We start from the raw sequence: 17,022 nt of genomic DNA on the forward strand, positions 1-17,022 counted from the left end.
TGAAATTAATGCACAGATGAACTCACCAGTCACCTGAAAGGTCAGTACCAACTACAGGAACACCTGCCTCCTGTAGCTCACCTTACCTATTAGTCCATACAGATGGATCCAGGTTTTTCTTGATAAGAACCCTTTTAAATAAATAATCTTTTGAGGAGGAAAAAAAAAGGGAAAAAAGAGGAAGGGTGGATCCAGGGAATAGAGTAACACAGGAAAGAAAACATTCACAGCTAACAAAAACATTTCCATCTAGCAACTATTACAAAAGAAGGATATTACAAAGCTAAATATGGTCAGGCAAAGACTTCATTTAATAAAACATTCAGTGACATTTTATTTGTATCCTTCCTCAAGTTTCTGCTTCTATTCAGTCTGCCTCTGAGTATTAAATTCCTGCTGTCGGCTGAATCTGGGCTAAGATTATGCACAATAATTGCAAGTTGAGCTTCAGTTTACAGACATAAACAATAATGAGTCAAAGAGAGACTCAATAAAAGGAAATGTATACAGACAGGATCAGACTACAAAGCCTTGGGATGTCTAAGTGATACCCCAGCATTTGGGAATTTCAGAATTTCAATTTACCACGTGCAAAGGGCTGGTTACAAGCTCCATACGGAGTGGGATGTTCTGGGAGCTATTTGTGTGTCATAAATTAGGTTTTGTGGTATTTCATTGAAATTTAGAGTACGTCTGTTCCACTTAGCTGTCAGTTCTAAAACCCATTTTGCATTGCAACTCAATCATGCAAACATTAGCAATGGACATAGTGCTTACCTCCACAGCCTGTCCACTTCCAGCTTTGCCTGTAACTTAATCCACAGAAATTAACATTGCAGAATTCGTATTATCACTTTAAAATTTATTAAAATAAGTCCACATTTTGAATGGTTTTCTACTTCTTCAAAACAGGGTCAGATTTTTTATTTTTTAATATGCTGAGAAGTTTCATACCAGCAATTCATACATGCCACAGAGGAAAGAACAGAGACTTCTAAAACTGTATGCTTTTGAATCTGTTCCAGAATACTGGGGTGTATCAAAATCCTAATGCAATTTCAGTGAAAAGATAGGCAAAAAATAAAAGGAGGAGGTATCCACGTGTGCAACAGTGGACATTACCAAATACACAGGACACGAATCAACTTATGAACAATTGCAAAACATTTGGTTTATAACTTGACCACAATGGTACTGTTTATAAACAACTGCAGAGCTAGAATTTCAGGAATATTACTGAAGTCAAGAGCCTCTCCTTACAGCAGCAGACAGCGTGAATACAGACTAGCAGCAATAAAACTCCCTTTCCTAGGCAACGGGGTTGAAGCTAGTAAAAGTATTTAGCAAACTTAGATGGAAAGAAAAGAAGGGTTATGAAACAAAATCGGGTTTGAATTAAACTACCCAGTATGCTTTTGTCAGTGTTAGAGCCTTCTAAACTAAAGTACAAAATAGAGGAGAAGAAGCACTGGGAGGACATATTTAGATTTAAAACAACCACCAAATCAATTAAGAGAATAAATTAAACACAGTCCTAGAGCTGAACAAATTTACATGGTTGTTGGAAGATACTGAGAAGGAGTAATTCCTTTCCAGTTGAGAGAATGCCTGTCACAGAACAGGAAATCCCCCCAGCAACAGGAGGCCCGAGGAGTATACCCAGAGTAGATGCTATGAATGGTTAGCACTGTCAGATAAACAGAGGCAAAAGAGAAAGAAGTGTGTGGGGGAGAGAATTGAGGGAATTGAGATCCATTAAGCACAGAACAGGAGCAGAAATTTCTAATCACTGCTGGTGCTGTTAAACCTGGAGTAACGCCCTAGGAAGAACAATTCATAAGCAATTCATGTATTTGACTGGTGTGGATAATCCATGCAATTATATCCTCTATGCAATCCCAAAACTCCAGCACATACTTTGATGAATACACCACAGTCCAGATTAAGGGAAATATTTTGCCATGCCACTTCACTGCTGGATAACTGAGATGACCGAAGTAGAGCTGGGGTGCAATTAAACTAATAGCTCTGAAGTTTATCATGGCAGCAACAAGCGCCACAGATAACTTCTGTCAGGAATTAGAGAATTCTTTGATTTGGTGCTCAATGGGCACTGTTTAATCTGACACTTTCCCCATGAAACACAAACCTTTGGAAGATACACAACGTTCAGTTACAAGTGGTAAGGAGAAAGGAGGGCAGAAACCTCCTCCAAAATTTGATCTTCCTCTCATTTTCACAACTAAGTCAGGAGGCCCTCCCTCCTCTCAAATAAGTCTGCTGTTATTTGTGACTAAAATTAATAATTATAAATACATGTCCTCAGGTTCATCTCAAATTGCAGCATGCTAAAAGCTGTTATTCACCGAGGATGGCACATTTTGAAGTGTTCCATGTCAAAGCTGGGTCAATATGTTTTTCATATTGAGGAGGCTACATTCCTGTTTTCCTAGTCTGCAGAGTAACCCTTCTTGACTGAAAGGGTCCTTATGCATGGAGGAATATCTGACACAAACCAAACTGACATGCCACTGGAGCTTCCCAGTGATGACAGCAGGATAAAGGAGGCTTTGAAGTTCATGGAAGAGCAGGAAGAGGTGATAATTTAAAAAGCTTGTCAGTATACCCAAGAGCAGAAGGAGAGCAAAGTACCAATTAATAATTCACACTCCTATTTCCCATGTTATCATAGTATCTCAAAACAGTTTGCAAACATTGATTAAGTCTAATGACATGCCCCTGAAGCAGACAAGCACAGATGAAGCTCTATTCCTACCAGCCACGATGGCACTCTGGGAGCATTTCCTTTAGCTGATCTATGCCCTCTCTTCCCCATCTGTTAAATGGTGATAATGACACTCTCATGCGGTGGTTCAGAAGCTTAGTGACTTCTAAATCAACATATTTACAGATAGAAAAATAGCACACAAGGACAACCTCATATGTCAGATTACACTCAATTACACTGAACTAAAGCTCCACATTTGACATAACATAGCCAGTGGGAAGAAACCCCTCTATCTTCATTTTATAACACCCTCCAGGATTGGCCCTGCTCTGTCCCTAAGTACCCAGAGCACTTGAGTTCTAGTTAACGATGAGGATTCTTGGGTACTGTGTTAACACGAAACACATTGTAATTACAGTAATTAGATCTGCTGTAGGAAGAATTGTGAGAAATGAAAGACTGTCCACAGTAGCCTCTAATTCCCAATTAACACAAAGTAGTCAGTGTGTTTGCAAGCCAGGACAGACATACCCATAGCTGCAAACTCCAGAGGGAATCGTCATTTGCATTCAGATGGGAAGCTGAACACATTACACTGCTTTAATCCTTGCTTTGAAAGACAGGTACCCACGCGTTGTCCACTTACAGATGGTGAAACAGCAATTCAGGGAGGCTCTGAGCAGCCAAAGGGAAAAGCCAATCACACAGGCTCCTCACAACCAGCATTTCACTTTGGCAACTCCTCATTCCCAGCCCCATACTTGGACTATTTTTTTTTTTCTTTTTAAATTAGAAAGCCTGCAACCATGGCTGTTCTTGCCCTAATGACAGAGTTCCTTCCTCCTTCTTTGGTCCTCTTTCGCACATATGATCAGACAGAATTACTTTGCTTAACCCTCTTATTAATCTAATATTTCCAGATGGACCAAATACGAAGACAAAAGTAACAGCTTCATGAAATACAGCTCTTTTCTTCTCTTAGGCCTGACAGACAGTTCCAAAAGCAGATTGTCATGACAACAAACAACCTGGAGGCAATCCAGCCAACTAATCTGCAGAAGAAGCACTCATCTCAACCTAGGAGAGTAGCACCACTGCTTTAAGCTTCAGAAGCAAATAAAAAGAGAGAAAGCAAAAGAAATCTAACACCAAACCTTACCACCCTAATCTTATTAGGCTGCCTTAGAGCTGTGGTGAAGAATGGTCCAGCCCTGCTTGTCCCTCGGCAGCCCTTTCGTCCCCGCTCCTGACAGAGAGCAGGGGCAGGCCAGACCCTCTCTGGGGCTCAGATCCAAGCAGAGCTACATTCCCAGGCTGTGATGTAGCTCAGCACACAGAGGAGTTAACAAGATGATCCCTTCAACCTTTACAAGTGGAGGCAAGGAAAGAGCTCATAGGTTAAGCAGAGGTATGACACAGAAGAGACTGTCACACACCACTGCTATAAACCCTGTTTTGTTGGCATTGCTGTTGTGTGTTTTTCTTCTTCCTCTGTGAGTTGTCAAGAATATTTATCAGCATCTTAAGATCAGGATTATTTGATTTTGCACAAAAGATTAAGTGATCAGTGCAGGTAGATACTGAAATAATTCTCCTTCAATTTCATTAATTACTACTTCCTTCACATGCTACTTTATCTCTCTTTATGTGTCCTGCTTTCTATAAGCTAAAGCACATCACATCTCCCCTGAAAATATCCACTATCTCCCATACTTTTTCTACTCTGGTCTCTTGGTAGTAACTCAGACATTAAAATGTTTAGCAGCAGATGTCCAATACACATTGTTTGTCAACCTCAAGTCATTCATATATACTTCATGTTTTATAAAATATTGTGGTATTAAGTTACAGGAAACAAAACTGGGAAGCACTTGCTGTAGACTTATACAAGAGGTTGAAAAGAATAAAAACATCAAAGACTGTGTTTTGAGATTGTCACAGGACTCAATACACAACAATTTAAAAAAAAAAAATTTCTTCCCTGTCTTCAGGGGAAGGGTAGGAATAAATGCTTTCCCTGTAGACCTGTCCTGCCATTAAACATGCCTTTCAGAAGGTAACTGAGCAATGAAGATCTAATGCTTTAAGCATACACAAGATTTATTCATCTGGTAAATACACAAGATTCACTTCCAACTGAGGTTTTGCTATCAAACCCCCTGGGTCCAATTCATCTCACAGAAGTACTAAATGGATTCCCAGCAACTTCAGTGAGCACTAGATCACAGATTGTAAGTACTTTCTCCAAAACTGTGTTTCTACAAACTGAAAAATATACCAGTCTTCTGAGCACTGAGAATACAATATATGCATGTGCACACTCTCTACACATTTCACTCTCACTATCTGCAGCTCTAGCCAACATAGAGCAAGCCAACGCAATGGTATTTTCTGCTGAGCCTTTTCCATGTTAATTTGAGTTGGTACAATATTGCAGAAAAGAGTAAAAATCGTGTGCCTACCTTGAGGGCTTTCGCAGCTTTCTTCATCACTGTTGTCTTGGCAGTTATTTTGACTGTCGCACACAAAGCTTTTATCAATGCAAAGACCATTTTTACAGTGGAATCGGGCAGTAGAGCAAAGCAAGGGATTTGCTGCTGCAAAAAGAGAAAGTGAGATCTTGCATTAGAAATTCTCTTGCCCAGGCAGTTAAATAGTTGATAAGCATCAACCACAGGTCACAACTCAACAGCTGGTCAATTTGCTGGTTACGTGGGAGTAACTTGGCAATCAAACCAACCCTGGCTTTCTAAACCAGGGAGAGCTGAAACTTCTCATTCATGCAAGATTCATTACAATTAGCAGAGATTTAGCCCACCCACAGTTGTGATAAGCCTTCTGTTCATTTTCATGAGAGCCCCAATCATGATCACTGTTCCACATTTGCTCGCACTGAAGACATATGGAGGGTAGAACTGCCTACCATAAACACTGACTGTTGATTCCCATTTCAGAAGACTCAGCTCAGCTTAAGTTTCATATCATAAGAGAACAATTCTGACAGAGAACTGCCAGGCAGTGGTTTATTTACCTCTGTTTCTCTTCCCCCTTCTTCTCACCATCTCAATTGATACAACAGCAATGTTGAAATCTCTCAGCCTCTCACTGTTTGAATTTCAACTTCTTCTTAAAGAACAGTGTTTGCACTCTTCATATACGTCATATACAATCATATTCTTCAACAGTCATCACTTAACTGAGATATGTATAATTTAACTGTTTTTAATATCTATTCATAAATCAATCTCTGTCCCTTAATAATTTTTGGCACTCTTCTCTGAACTCCAAACAGTTTTTGGTAATGGGAGGACTAAAACAGAATGCAGCTTTCCAATTGAAAACCTTAAAAAGGCTGCTTAGACATCTTGTCTACTTCCAACCGCTTCTCTATAAGAACAAAGGGGATTACAGCTTCCAAATACTAACTAGCTTCCAGTTTTTATTCTTTAAAGTAAGAGCTACATTTAAAGAGTTAAAAAAAAAATTTAAAAAAAAGAAAAAACAAAAAAAAAAAACCCTTTAAAGTCTGCCCTGCAGTACATATAGCAAACACTCCCAATTCCTCCAGCTCCACAAGAGCATGTTTAGGATGAACATGCTAAAGCGCCTTTGGTTTGAAACTGCTGCACACTTGGAGACCACACTGATTTTCGAGGTCACCCTAGAACCTACATGGTTGTTCCTCTTCATAAGCAGTGCCTAGACATTTAGACATGCTAGCAAACACCAAGTGCTTCACTGGCATAGAACAATGGGGAGATCAGCAGCATGTTATCATCAGCTGTAAGGTCCCATTGGAGCTACACGCTACAAACTCATGGGAAGTTGTTATCATTCCTAATGAACTCCATAAGCTGGGACATTTTCAGCTGAGACCATCCACTTGTCAGTCCATCACCTCAAGGATAGTCAAAGCACTTTTGTCAAAACTTATCTTTAGTCCACTTGTTCAAGTGCAACCCAGAGTACTTTCCTTAGCCTTCAATGTTTCTCTAGCTACACTTGCTCTGCAGAAGTGCTGACTTCCTGCCACAGTCCACAGTCCTTGCAGGGCCCAAAGCAGACTCTCCAGGCCAACAAGAGATGCCACCTTAAAAGAGAGGTTCATGCTGTGAGGGAAAGCACACCAACCACCATCAAGAAAGGCAAGACCTCCATGAAGCAGTGATAGATTCCTGTAAAGATTGCCCCTTTTGTTTTCTTTGAAAGCTGATGTCTGTTGTCCTCGCCCTGACCTTTACAAGTCATTGAAAACAAAACCTCAGCATGCTCTGATAGGAGAATGAGCAAGTATTTTGCTGCAAGCTTTAACCTAGAGACCCATGTTTTTACCAGCTCTTGATAATAACAAGAGAGCTGCTGGATTCAACATAACTTTTCCCTACTGCTAAGATACATCCCTGCTGGACTTACAGATACAAATAGATCTATGCAGCCACACGTAGAGGATTTAGCCCAAAACAAGCAGTACTTCAGACCATCTCTCTGCTACAACTTCCCTGCTGCTGTGCATTGGCAGGTACATCTGGCTTCAAGAAGCTCCCTCTCCTTCCAAGAACCTGTTTCACTAAATATACTATTATTTGCTTGTTTATTGTTTCAATACATGTATAAACAGAGAAACCTAAATGTGCTGATGACCAAATACATCATATTCTTCAGTGACAAAAAACAGGCAAAGAAAAATGGAAAAATTCAAATTGTATTTAATATTTGCCCAATTTGAGTTATATTTGAGTACAAAGAACAAGTTCAAAGCAAACACACAGCTTAAAACCCATTTCAGGGTCTTGAAGTATCATACAGTATTATGTACAGAGCAAGATGGATCTCATTAATGAAGAAAAAAGCCAAGGATCATCTGGGTCACAAATGAAAAGGATGAATATTTGACTCAGAAACTGAAGGCTACCGAATGTTTCCTTTCTAAGTAGCATCAATTAGGTGAAATAAGCAGCACTGCCCTCACTCACAAGCGTGCTCCCACTTACTGCAGTTCTCCTCATCGCTGCCGTCGGGACAGTCCTCAAAGCCGTTGCACCGGAAGCGGCCAATGATGCAGTGGATCCCACTAGCGCAGGGGAAGAATGTAGCACCGCATTTGGATTTGGCTTTTGCTGCAAGAAGAGACAGAAGTGGGCAGAGGTGAGGGAAGCAATTTACAATGGTCAGAGATTCTGTCATAGCAGTACAGTTAAGGGCACTCTATGCAGCACTATTGGCACTGATGTTAGGTGCCTTCCAAGCAAGTTAGTGTCTTTGTGAGAATAAGAAACACAAGAGACTCTCACAGAAATATTTTTCAGGCTGCAAACTCTAAAAACAAAATGCTATAATTAACACTGCCTTTAATTAACATTATTTATTTAAACTGGGTGCAAAAGGACCACCATATCTGCTGCTGCAGTTATGCAGTACAGAAACTACATACATCTATTTCATAGTACCAGCACAGGTATTCATAAAATACAAAATACTAACAACAGCATCAAAATGTGCTTAAAAAATGATTACAGAATCTCATTATGATCTCAAATACTACACATTTTTTACTTTATGGCACAGCAACTCTTCATAGCAAGAAGAGAACACTGCCCTCAGCCAGAGTGATGCAGATGGTTCCACCATGACGTTCAAGGCAAGCACTTGTTCAGTCCTGTGGTACCACCAGCTGAGAACAAAGCAACTCCCAACATAAAAAGCAATGTTACAAGACAAATAGGTTTTGTTTTTTCAAACTATCTCATGACTTGATGGACCATATCACAGGACACTGAACTCTTCAGAAAGTCCACTCTAAAGCAAAGGCAGTCTCTGCAGGCAGAGTATACTGGTAACTGCAGGAAGGTGTGTATGGTGCAATGTGGTAATGCCACTGATGGCAGAACACCAGAAAAGAAGCCAGATCCAGAGCCTGCCACCCTTTCAAGCAAATGTTTCTGACTCCTACACCAAATCTACAAGATGTGCTTACAAGTCACAGGTTTTGAAATGTGACAGATCTGGGTATCACAGCAAGAGGCAAGTTCTTTATGTGGCCCTATGGCACATCAGTACACCTGCACAGTTTTACAAGGCCAGGACGAGGTCAGGGACTATCAGTGTACAGACAAAAAAAGTGTATATCCAATAGGGATAAACAGCACTAATTTGGAAGGAATCCTCTCTTCCAGGATTAACTACTAAGTACAGCTGTAGCAAAGCCTTCTTCCACCACTCAACAGAATATATACAAACCTTTTTAAACCACAACTTCAGTAATTGTCACTTGATTAAGTGTCCTCCAAAACCAAATTCCTGCAGTTCCTCTCTTACATGTTTTTCTTCATTATACTAGTAGTTTTCAATCAGAATTATAAAATGTAAAATACGACGTATCACTAGATTTCATATTTTCAACTATCACTTTTTCTGAAGAGTATGCAAGGTCCACTTGGGGAAAAGCAAGTAAGCCATTACTTTGCACAAAAGCAGATGATAAATTACCCTGAAGTAGCCACTGTGCTTCACACCACTGGCAATGGAAAACCATCAGCAGAGACATTTGAGCCCCTGCAATTCTTCACACAACTTCAAAGAGCCAATTCTGTGTTAGAGTTCTGAGACAGACTGATCTCAGCTAAATAAGTCAGTAACCACAAGGTGTGAGGCACCATCATACTCCCAGTCTTTAAACAAAAGCAGCAAAACAACCTCAGCAATAGATTCAGTGTCATCAAAGCAAGCAGATTGTATTAATACACTAGCAAGCCAGCCAAGATGCTGCTGAAAAGAGTGTGATAATAACATGTGTATGTGAAGAAGTGCCCAATGCTTCACATGTTGTGGTTTTGTTGTTGTTTTCCTTTCTATAAAAGCTAACATCTTTTTGAAACCATAGAGTGAATTTATATTCCCCATGTCAAATGACTGCTTCTAGACAACTTCTTATTTTAGAGGTGTATTTTGAGCCAGAACAGTTCCAGGAGAGAACAAAAGGTAGAAGTTCCAAGAGTTTCAAGGAGAAGAAATAACAAAAGAGGGAAGCAATTTTTTTTTTTTTTTTTTTTTAAATCTGTTAACATTTACTGGATCCCATTTCTTCAAGCAGGTTTACTTTAGTAATTGGGGTCTGCATTCAGAGGCTATCAACTTTCTGGAAAATCATACTCAATGACTCTCTTTGTCCTTTCAGAAAATCTTGACAAATTAAGGCTTCAAAATTATTTACTTCCAACATTTCTGTCATAGACCATTCTCTTACTCTTGTAGCCTTATTCTTCCTGACAGATTTCAGACTGTGAATCATCATAACCTGAGCCTCTGGCTCTCTGAAGAGGAGAGGTCATGTGCCTGCACATTCCTAGTCAAAGCCAGAAGTGGTGGTGAGCACTGCAAGAGCCCTATTTCAGGTATGACAGACACAGGACACAACACCCTCGGCTGCTCTGGCCCCAAAGGGTACAAAGCACATCTGGAACATTACCTTGAGCTACCACAGTAAAGCCAATAAGTAATACTCGATGTTTGGTCACATTCAGAAGAAAAACATGCTGGAATGACCAGGAACAAAGTCAAGTTTCTGGAAAACGAACTCTTTCTTTCATATAAGGCATATGGATACCCCACCAAAAAAGAGGGAGAAACCATTCAGGATAGTTATTTAATATAAGTATTACATAGATAGTTATATAATGTTTAGTTCAACATTTTATCCCCAGACATTTTTCTGTCTTCTGAGACAGCAGCCAGAGAATAAGCAAATTCTGTTTTAGAATAACTGTTTATAAAAAAGCACATACTAGTAACCACAGACCAGAACCAAACAAGAAACTAAACACCTTCAAATTATCTAAAAGTTTCCCTTTTATATAGTCCACTTTTTTTTTTTTTTTCCAAACTGGAGGGAAGGAAAAAATAACAAACAAAACCCAAATGCAATTCTCTATGTTTGCAACAGCCATGATATATACACAAACCAATCCCAATCCAAATTTATACTTACATTACAGACCCTAGAAATATAGAAGAGTATTTCAACCACCATGGTGATTCCCTAGTCACACAGACAATTGCTTGCTAGACACAAGTCTTGCCCTAAACAGAACTGAGTTTTCCAAATTCCAATTCCAGACCCAAAATGCATTTTTCATATACTGTACACAAATGCAGGAAAAACGAGAAACCAGTGATGGCTTAGTCCAAGTCACGTCCTGTGACTCTGGAGAACTCCACTGAGGAATTTCAGCTTCATTTTCAATTTGATATTCTTCTTGTCTGCTAGTATAGTTTTCCCAAGGTTTTCAAGCAAGTATTTTTTGGTGACTGCTCATAAAGCTCCTATGGAAGGCGCAATCATTTCTTCCAGAGCACAAACCTACCTTCCCATTCTGCAGGATCACTGGAGATACCTTAAACATGAAGGGGCTACCATTTTCTTCAGGTCTTCTGCACCCTAACACGTAACAGATATGTACACCAGGATCATGACAGCCTATAGCACATTCAAGTCATGTGCTGCACTATTCCAGCATTCCTCTGCAATTCCTACACCCATTACATGACTGCTACAAAAAGAGTTTTCCTCTCCTTTGCTCATCATTGTGTCTTCTAATGCACAGGTTTCAAGTTTTCAGGCAGACCTGTATGTGAGAAGCTTTATATTTATCTGCCAGTAGCTATCTATTTGGCTATTTCGGTGATTTCAGCCTCGATAAGCTTTCAAGGACATCTTTGTCTTTGCAATCTATATTCTTCTCTGTTATGCTTGGTTGAAACAGGCTCAGGGTAATCAAAAATTACGGGGACATCAGAAAATGACAAAAGAGAAGTGAAAAGGGACACAGGCACATGTGGATTGTTTGACCTTATTTAGCCAAGGTATTATAACCAGCCAAAGGAAAGGGAAGAAGTTGGCTGTTTTTAAAGGAACTGGCAAGTCCCCCTGAACCCATGTCTCCAGAAAGAAAGAAACTGAGAGACCACATATTGGACAGGAAGGGGTGAAATACAGCAAGAAACCACAGAGCAACTTACATAACTGTAATAAAGGCTACTCAAATACAGATCCAGTCTGGATTCAACATAGCAAGTCTCAAAACACCCCAAAAAATTGCCACTCAACCAATTTGTGAGCCTATGGCAGAAAGGATCAATTCACTCCAGTTCCACTCTTCATTTGTTACCTAGTCATGACAGAAGAAACCCAGGACTGGAAGATTAATGCGAATCTGTATTTACATTACACAAAAGGGAATTGCCATGGCATTTAAAAAGAGGTGTCAGTGAACTACCACACACTTGAGGAGCCTCCTGTGACTCCATTACCCATGGGAAGAAATTGCTCTTCACTAAAATATTCTTTTCATCTATTAAAATTCAAACATGAAGCAAATGGTGAAGATGGTGGCAGAGAGCTGCTGGCCACAGTACAGGCTTGCCAAATGTTCCCTCCAGGTTGCTTTGCTTAAGTTCAAAAAAACTATTTTGGCAGTTGTACGTGCAAGTGCGTGAAGTCACTCCTTATGCTACACAGAAACCAATCCTCCCACCCTCTTCTTTCAAAGCTCTAAAAAAAATACTAACTTCCCATCAGGAGCAGTAGTGCACTCCACTGAGGATGTGACAGTTTGCAGGCACAGCTCTACAGCAGTAACAGAAAAACATTTTGCTATCTTTAGGATCCCAAGTGTGAAACAGTACTATTTTAAAAAAAATGTAATCCATTTTATTATTTCTCAGCCAAGATGCACAATAGCAGAGGAAAAGAAATCAGATTTGGCATATACTGCGTAAAACCTTATACTATATAAGCTTATATAGATAACCCTCTTGAATAAAAGCAATTTTGATACACACAGCTACAATGATTTGGAACCTGACTAGGAAGCTACAACTGAGCTGTGATGGGGAGGTGATTTTTCTTTTTATGAACGGAGCAGCAAAGTTATCAAATGCATTCTATAATTAACAGTAATAACTACAAGTTTAACAAGACCAAGTGCAAGGTGCTGCACCTGGGTCAACGAAAAACCTGGTGTCAAGACAGGCTGAAGGGTGAATGGACTGAGAGCAGCCCTACCAAGAAAGACTTGAGGATTCTGGTGGATAAGACTAGACATAACCTGGCAATGTGCCCTTGCAGCCCAGAAAGCCAAATATATCCTGGGCTGCTTCCAAAGCAGTGTGGCCAGCAGGGCAAGGGAGGGGATTCTACTCCTTTTCTCTGTCCTTGTGAGACCCCTGGAGTGCTGCATCCAGCTCTGGGGTTCTCAGCACAGGAGGGACATCGACCTGTTGGACAGAGTCCAGAGAACGGATCAGAGGGCTGGGGAACCTCTCCTATGAGACAAGGCTGAGTGAGTTGGGGCTGTTCAGCTTGGAGAAGAGAAAGCTCTGGGGTGACCTTACTGTGACCTTTCTGTAGCTGAAGAGGATCTACAAAAAAGCTGGAGAGGGACTATTTACAAGGGCATGTGGTGGGTGATAGGACTTATGCTGAAAGGGAATAGGAGATTTAGACTGGATACAAGGAAGAAATTCTTTACTGTGAGGGTGGGAGGCACTGGTACAAGTTGTCCAGAGCGGCTGTAGATGTCCCCATCCCTGTCAGTGTTCAAGGCCAGGTTGGATTGGGTTCTGAGCAATGTGGTCTAGTGGAAGGTATCCCTGGTCATGGCAGGCGGGTTGGAGCTAGATAATCTTTAAGGTCCCTTCCAACCCAAACCATTCTGTGATTCTATGACTGATTTACTGTTGAGCCAGCTAATCTACACCTCCAGCTAGTTACAGTGAACTGGGCACTTCTTATTGCATGCAACATGCAAAGATAGCACTCAACAGGCACCTCACACAATGTGGCCAGTAGATAAGCCTACTTCTTTCTTTTAACTTTACAAACATTTATATTTTAAAATGTTGCTCAATTATTTTGCAATCTGAAGTGAAGAAACCGGATGTAGCAGATACAAGAGCTGACATTTTGCAACAACATACAGATAGAAGTAAACTGCACAGAACCTGAGCATCTTTGAACTCAAATTGTTACCTTAGAACCTCTCCAAGTAGCAATCAAGCAAAGTAACTTTATGCTGCTTCACAGCTACACATCTCAACAACAGATAGTGATTTATTCAGCTAATCAAAACTTGATTACTTGTATGCGACAAGAGCAACTCTCCAGACAGAAACCACTGCGTGCAGATACTGCATTACTGTAGAGCTATCGGCATTTTCCTGACTTTGATAATCAACACCTTAAACTTCTCTGCTGCTGTTAATATAGGTTGAGGGATGCCATGGCCACATCAGACAGCACTGTAAACCCAGACTCTTGACAAATGCATGGCGAGGTGCAGCACTTCGATGAAGGCTTTACAAGAAGGAGATAAAGGCTTTAATTTACAAAGAAGGACTGATCTGACAACACTGCGTAACACAAGCAGGATGGCACCAGGATATGATTCCTTTCATCCCAAGAACTCATATAAACTCTAACCCTGTTAACACTTACAGCTATTTTGGGTTAGTTAATTGCTGTTTGGAACCTACAGTATTTTCAGTTCTGTTCCCAATGGCAAAGTCATCACTGCCTGCAGTCACTCAGCTGCCTCAGCACGGAAGGCAAATGCATCATTTGCAGGCTCACAGAGCCCTGGAACAGGGCTGTCCTGCAGAAAAACACAGAGAAGTTTCACCTCCTCTGTTTGTTTTTCCCTACTTAGAAAAAAAAGCTAGCACTTGAGTAATATTCCCGGTATAAAATGCACCCAACAGTCTTCTATGCTAGGACTTCCCCAGTTCAAAATGAAGCAACTATTTAATTTAATGAATTACGATACAAAACACAGCCAACTGCAGAGCATTCATTTCACCTACAAAAAGCCCTTGGGTCACTCTTGCCTTTGCTCCTTGTTTAACCAGGCAGGTGAAAGAGTTGCTATTCTTAAACTGCTAATGCAAACACAGAGAAAAAAACCTAAAATGCACTTTATTTTACAGAAAGCAATTTTATGTTGTTTTTAAGTAGTGAAATTAGCCCAGTAGGAAGCATCAGAGGTTGCCTCCAATATAGTAAATTATCCCCCACTTACATGAGTAATATTTACACTATAGTTAGCAGTAAGAGAGAAAGGACAATGCTAAAGCAAAAAAAGCCATGAGAGTCTGCTGCCATGAAGAGTAAACTGCTTCCTTCTAAAAGGGTGAAAAAAGAAAGCACTTCAGAGCTGAATTACTATGAGTCAGTGGCCTTTACTTCTTGCCAGACAGTAAAGCCCTAAAATAATCTTTCATGGTCTAGGAGTCTGTGTTTTAAGTGTTCAAAATCATCACAAAGCAGACGAGATGTCAGAAGAGGGCACAGACAAAAACCTTGGTTTTCAGGCATTCAGTAAAGCAGTTTCTCACTAAGAGAAGTATTTCGGAAGTTACTACTCAGTAAACAACTCGAACAATAATATCATACTAAATGACAAATTAAGCACAACTTCAGAGTTGTTAAGTTACTCAGGATGCAAACAGGCAGAACAGAACACCACCCTTAAGGCACTGTAGTAGCAGTGCTCCTCAGAAACATGTGTGTGTTTGATGGGCATCAATCCCTCACTCAATGCTGGAATACTACCTACCTGTTCTTTCTTTCAGTTGTGCCACTGATTCCATCCAACTCTTCAACCTGTCCAATTCCAAGCTCTCTCACTGGGCAATTTACTGACCTCCATCAAGAGGATTAAATAATTAGCACCACAAAGCCTCTTGATCTCCCTGCATAAAAAGCTACCAAACATAAGCAGCTATTGCACTTGCCCTTACTCATGTGTAATTGAGCTTCAAATGAAACATTCACCATGGTCACTTAATTACAAATCTTATTATAACTACTAAGTATTTGGTTGCTTAATCATGAATAAAAACAAGAGCTAATTCCAGTTTGATATTCCAAGTTTGAGAGCCATCTGAGTAAGTGGCAAAAAGATCAGCAGCTGGCTTACAGCATCCTCCCAATTAATGCAGATGCTCATTTCATGCATAGTTTAATATTCAGCTTTGCTTAAGAATTCTGATGTTTGCTACCTACTTGCAAGAAATATTCCAGGTCAACGAGGAGATGACAGGAATCAGCAAGAAACACAGAAAGAGACTCAAAAGCACTCAGGGATTTTAAGATGTGAATAGAAGTCCAGAGGTCTACCATGTGTATATGTGCAACTACTACAAAACATACAACTACTTTTATTGAGTAATTCCTAGCTTTCTGCTATATATTCTAGTTACCTAGAAAAAGAGGTGTAAATTTCATTAGATTTTTACACAAGTTATTACTGGGTTATAAGCAAGAATAAGATAACTGAAGATTGGTTTTGTACAGTTTTTAAGGAGGAATTCCCCAGTCAGCTGGAAGGAGCCTCACAGTCACAGGCTCTGGTGCAGATGGGGAACTTCTGCCATCCTGATCTCTGCTGGAAAAACAACTCATGGGCACACAGGAGCCCAGGAGGTCCCTGCAGAGCACTGATGGTAACATTTTGATGCAGCTGGTGGAGGAGCCATTGAGGAGAGCTGTTCTGCTGCACCTCATACTGACAAACAAGGAAGAACTGGTCGGGGATGTGAAGAGTGGGGGCAGCCTTGGCTGCAGTGACCATGAGATGGTGGAATTCAAGATCCTGAGTGGAGGAAGATGGGCAATAACTAGAATTACAGCTTGGACTATGTGAGAGCTAAGTTTTGCATCCTCAAGACCAAGGGAATCTGGAGAAAGAATCCTCTGAGTTATGGCCCTAGAAGGTAGAAGGGTGCCAGAGAGCTGGTTAATACTCAAGTAGGGCTTCTTCCAACCTCAAGATTGTTTGATTTCTTATTCATAGGGATGCACCAAAAGGGACAGGTGCATCTCTGTGAATAAGAAATCAAGCAAAGGGGCCAGAAGACCTGCATGATTAAGCAAGGAGCTTCTGGCAAATCTCAAACAAAAAGAAATATTATGGAATGTGGAAAAGGGGCCAAGCCACTTAGGAGGAACATAGGAACAGAGTAGGCTGGGAAGCAACAAGGAAAGCTAAGGTCCATTTAGAATTAAATCTGGCAATGGATGCCAAGGACACCAAGAAAGGCTTCTTCAAGTACATCAGTAGCAAAAGGAAGACCAGGGAACATTTGGGCCCACCTCATTTGGCAATGAGGTGAGTGCCCTGGTGACAGAGAATACAGAGAATACAGAGAAGGCTGAGATACCAAATGCCTTCTTTGCTTCAGCCTTTACTGTTAAGGCCAGCCCTTGGGAATCCCAAACATGGAGACAAGAGAGACAGTCT

The 17,022-nt window shown here is 40.5% G+C and overlaps 1 protein-coding gene across 6 annotated transcripts in view; it reads right to left on the reverse strand.

Moving 5' to 3' along the window:
* LDLRAD3 (low density lipoprotein receptor class A domain containing 3) overlaps nucleotides 1-17,022 on the reverse strand; it is a 107,333-nt gene that overhangs the window by 43,061 nt on the left and 47,250 nt on the right. For 4 of the 6 annotated variants that reach the window (XM_085062662.1, XM_085062661.1, XM_085062665.1 and 1 more), the window contains exons 3-4: nucleotides 7,720-7,845; nucleotides 5,191-5,325 (exon numbers count right to left, since the gene is read on the reverse strand). In XM_085062662.1, coding sequence (XP_084918788.1) covers nucleotides 5,191-5,325; nucleotides 7,720-7,845 — 261 coding nt within the window. The remainder of the gene's footprint in view (nucleotides 1-5,190; nucleotides 5,326-7,719; nucleotides 7,846-17,022) is intronic. The other 2 variants (XM_085062664.1, XM_085062663.1) reach the window with 1 other exon arrangement.

The sequence above is a fragment of the Lichenostomus cassidix genome, chromosome 5, assembly GCF_008360975.1.
Source record: "Lichenostomus cassidix isolate B80296 chromosome 5, HeHo_3.0, whole genome shotgun sequence".
NCBI lineage: Eukaryota > Metazoa > Chordata > Aves > Passeriformes > Meliphagidae > Lichenostomus > Lichenostomus cassidix.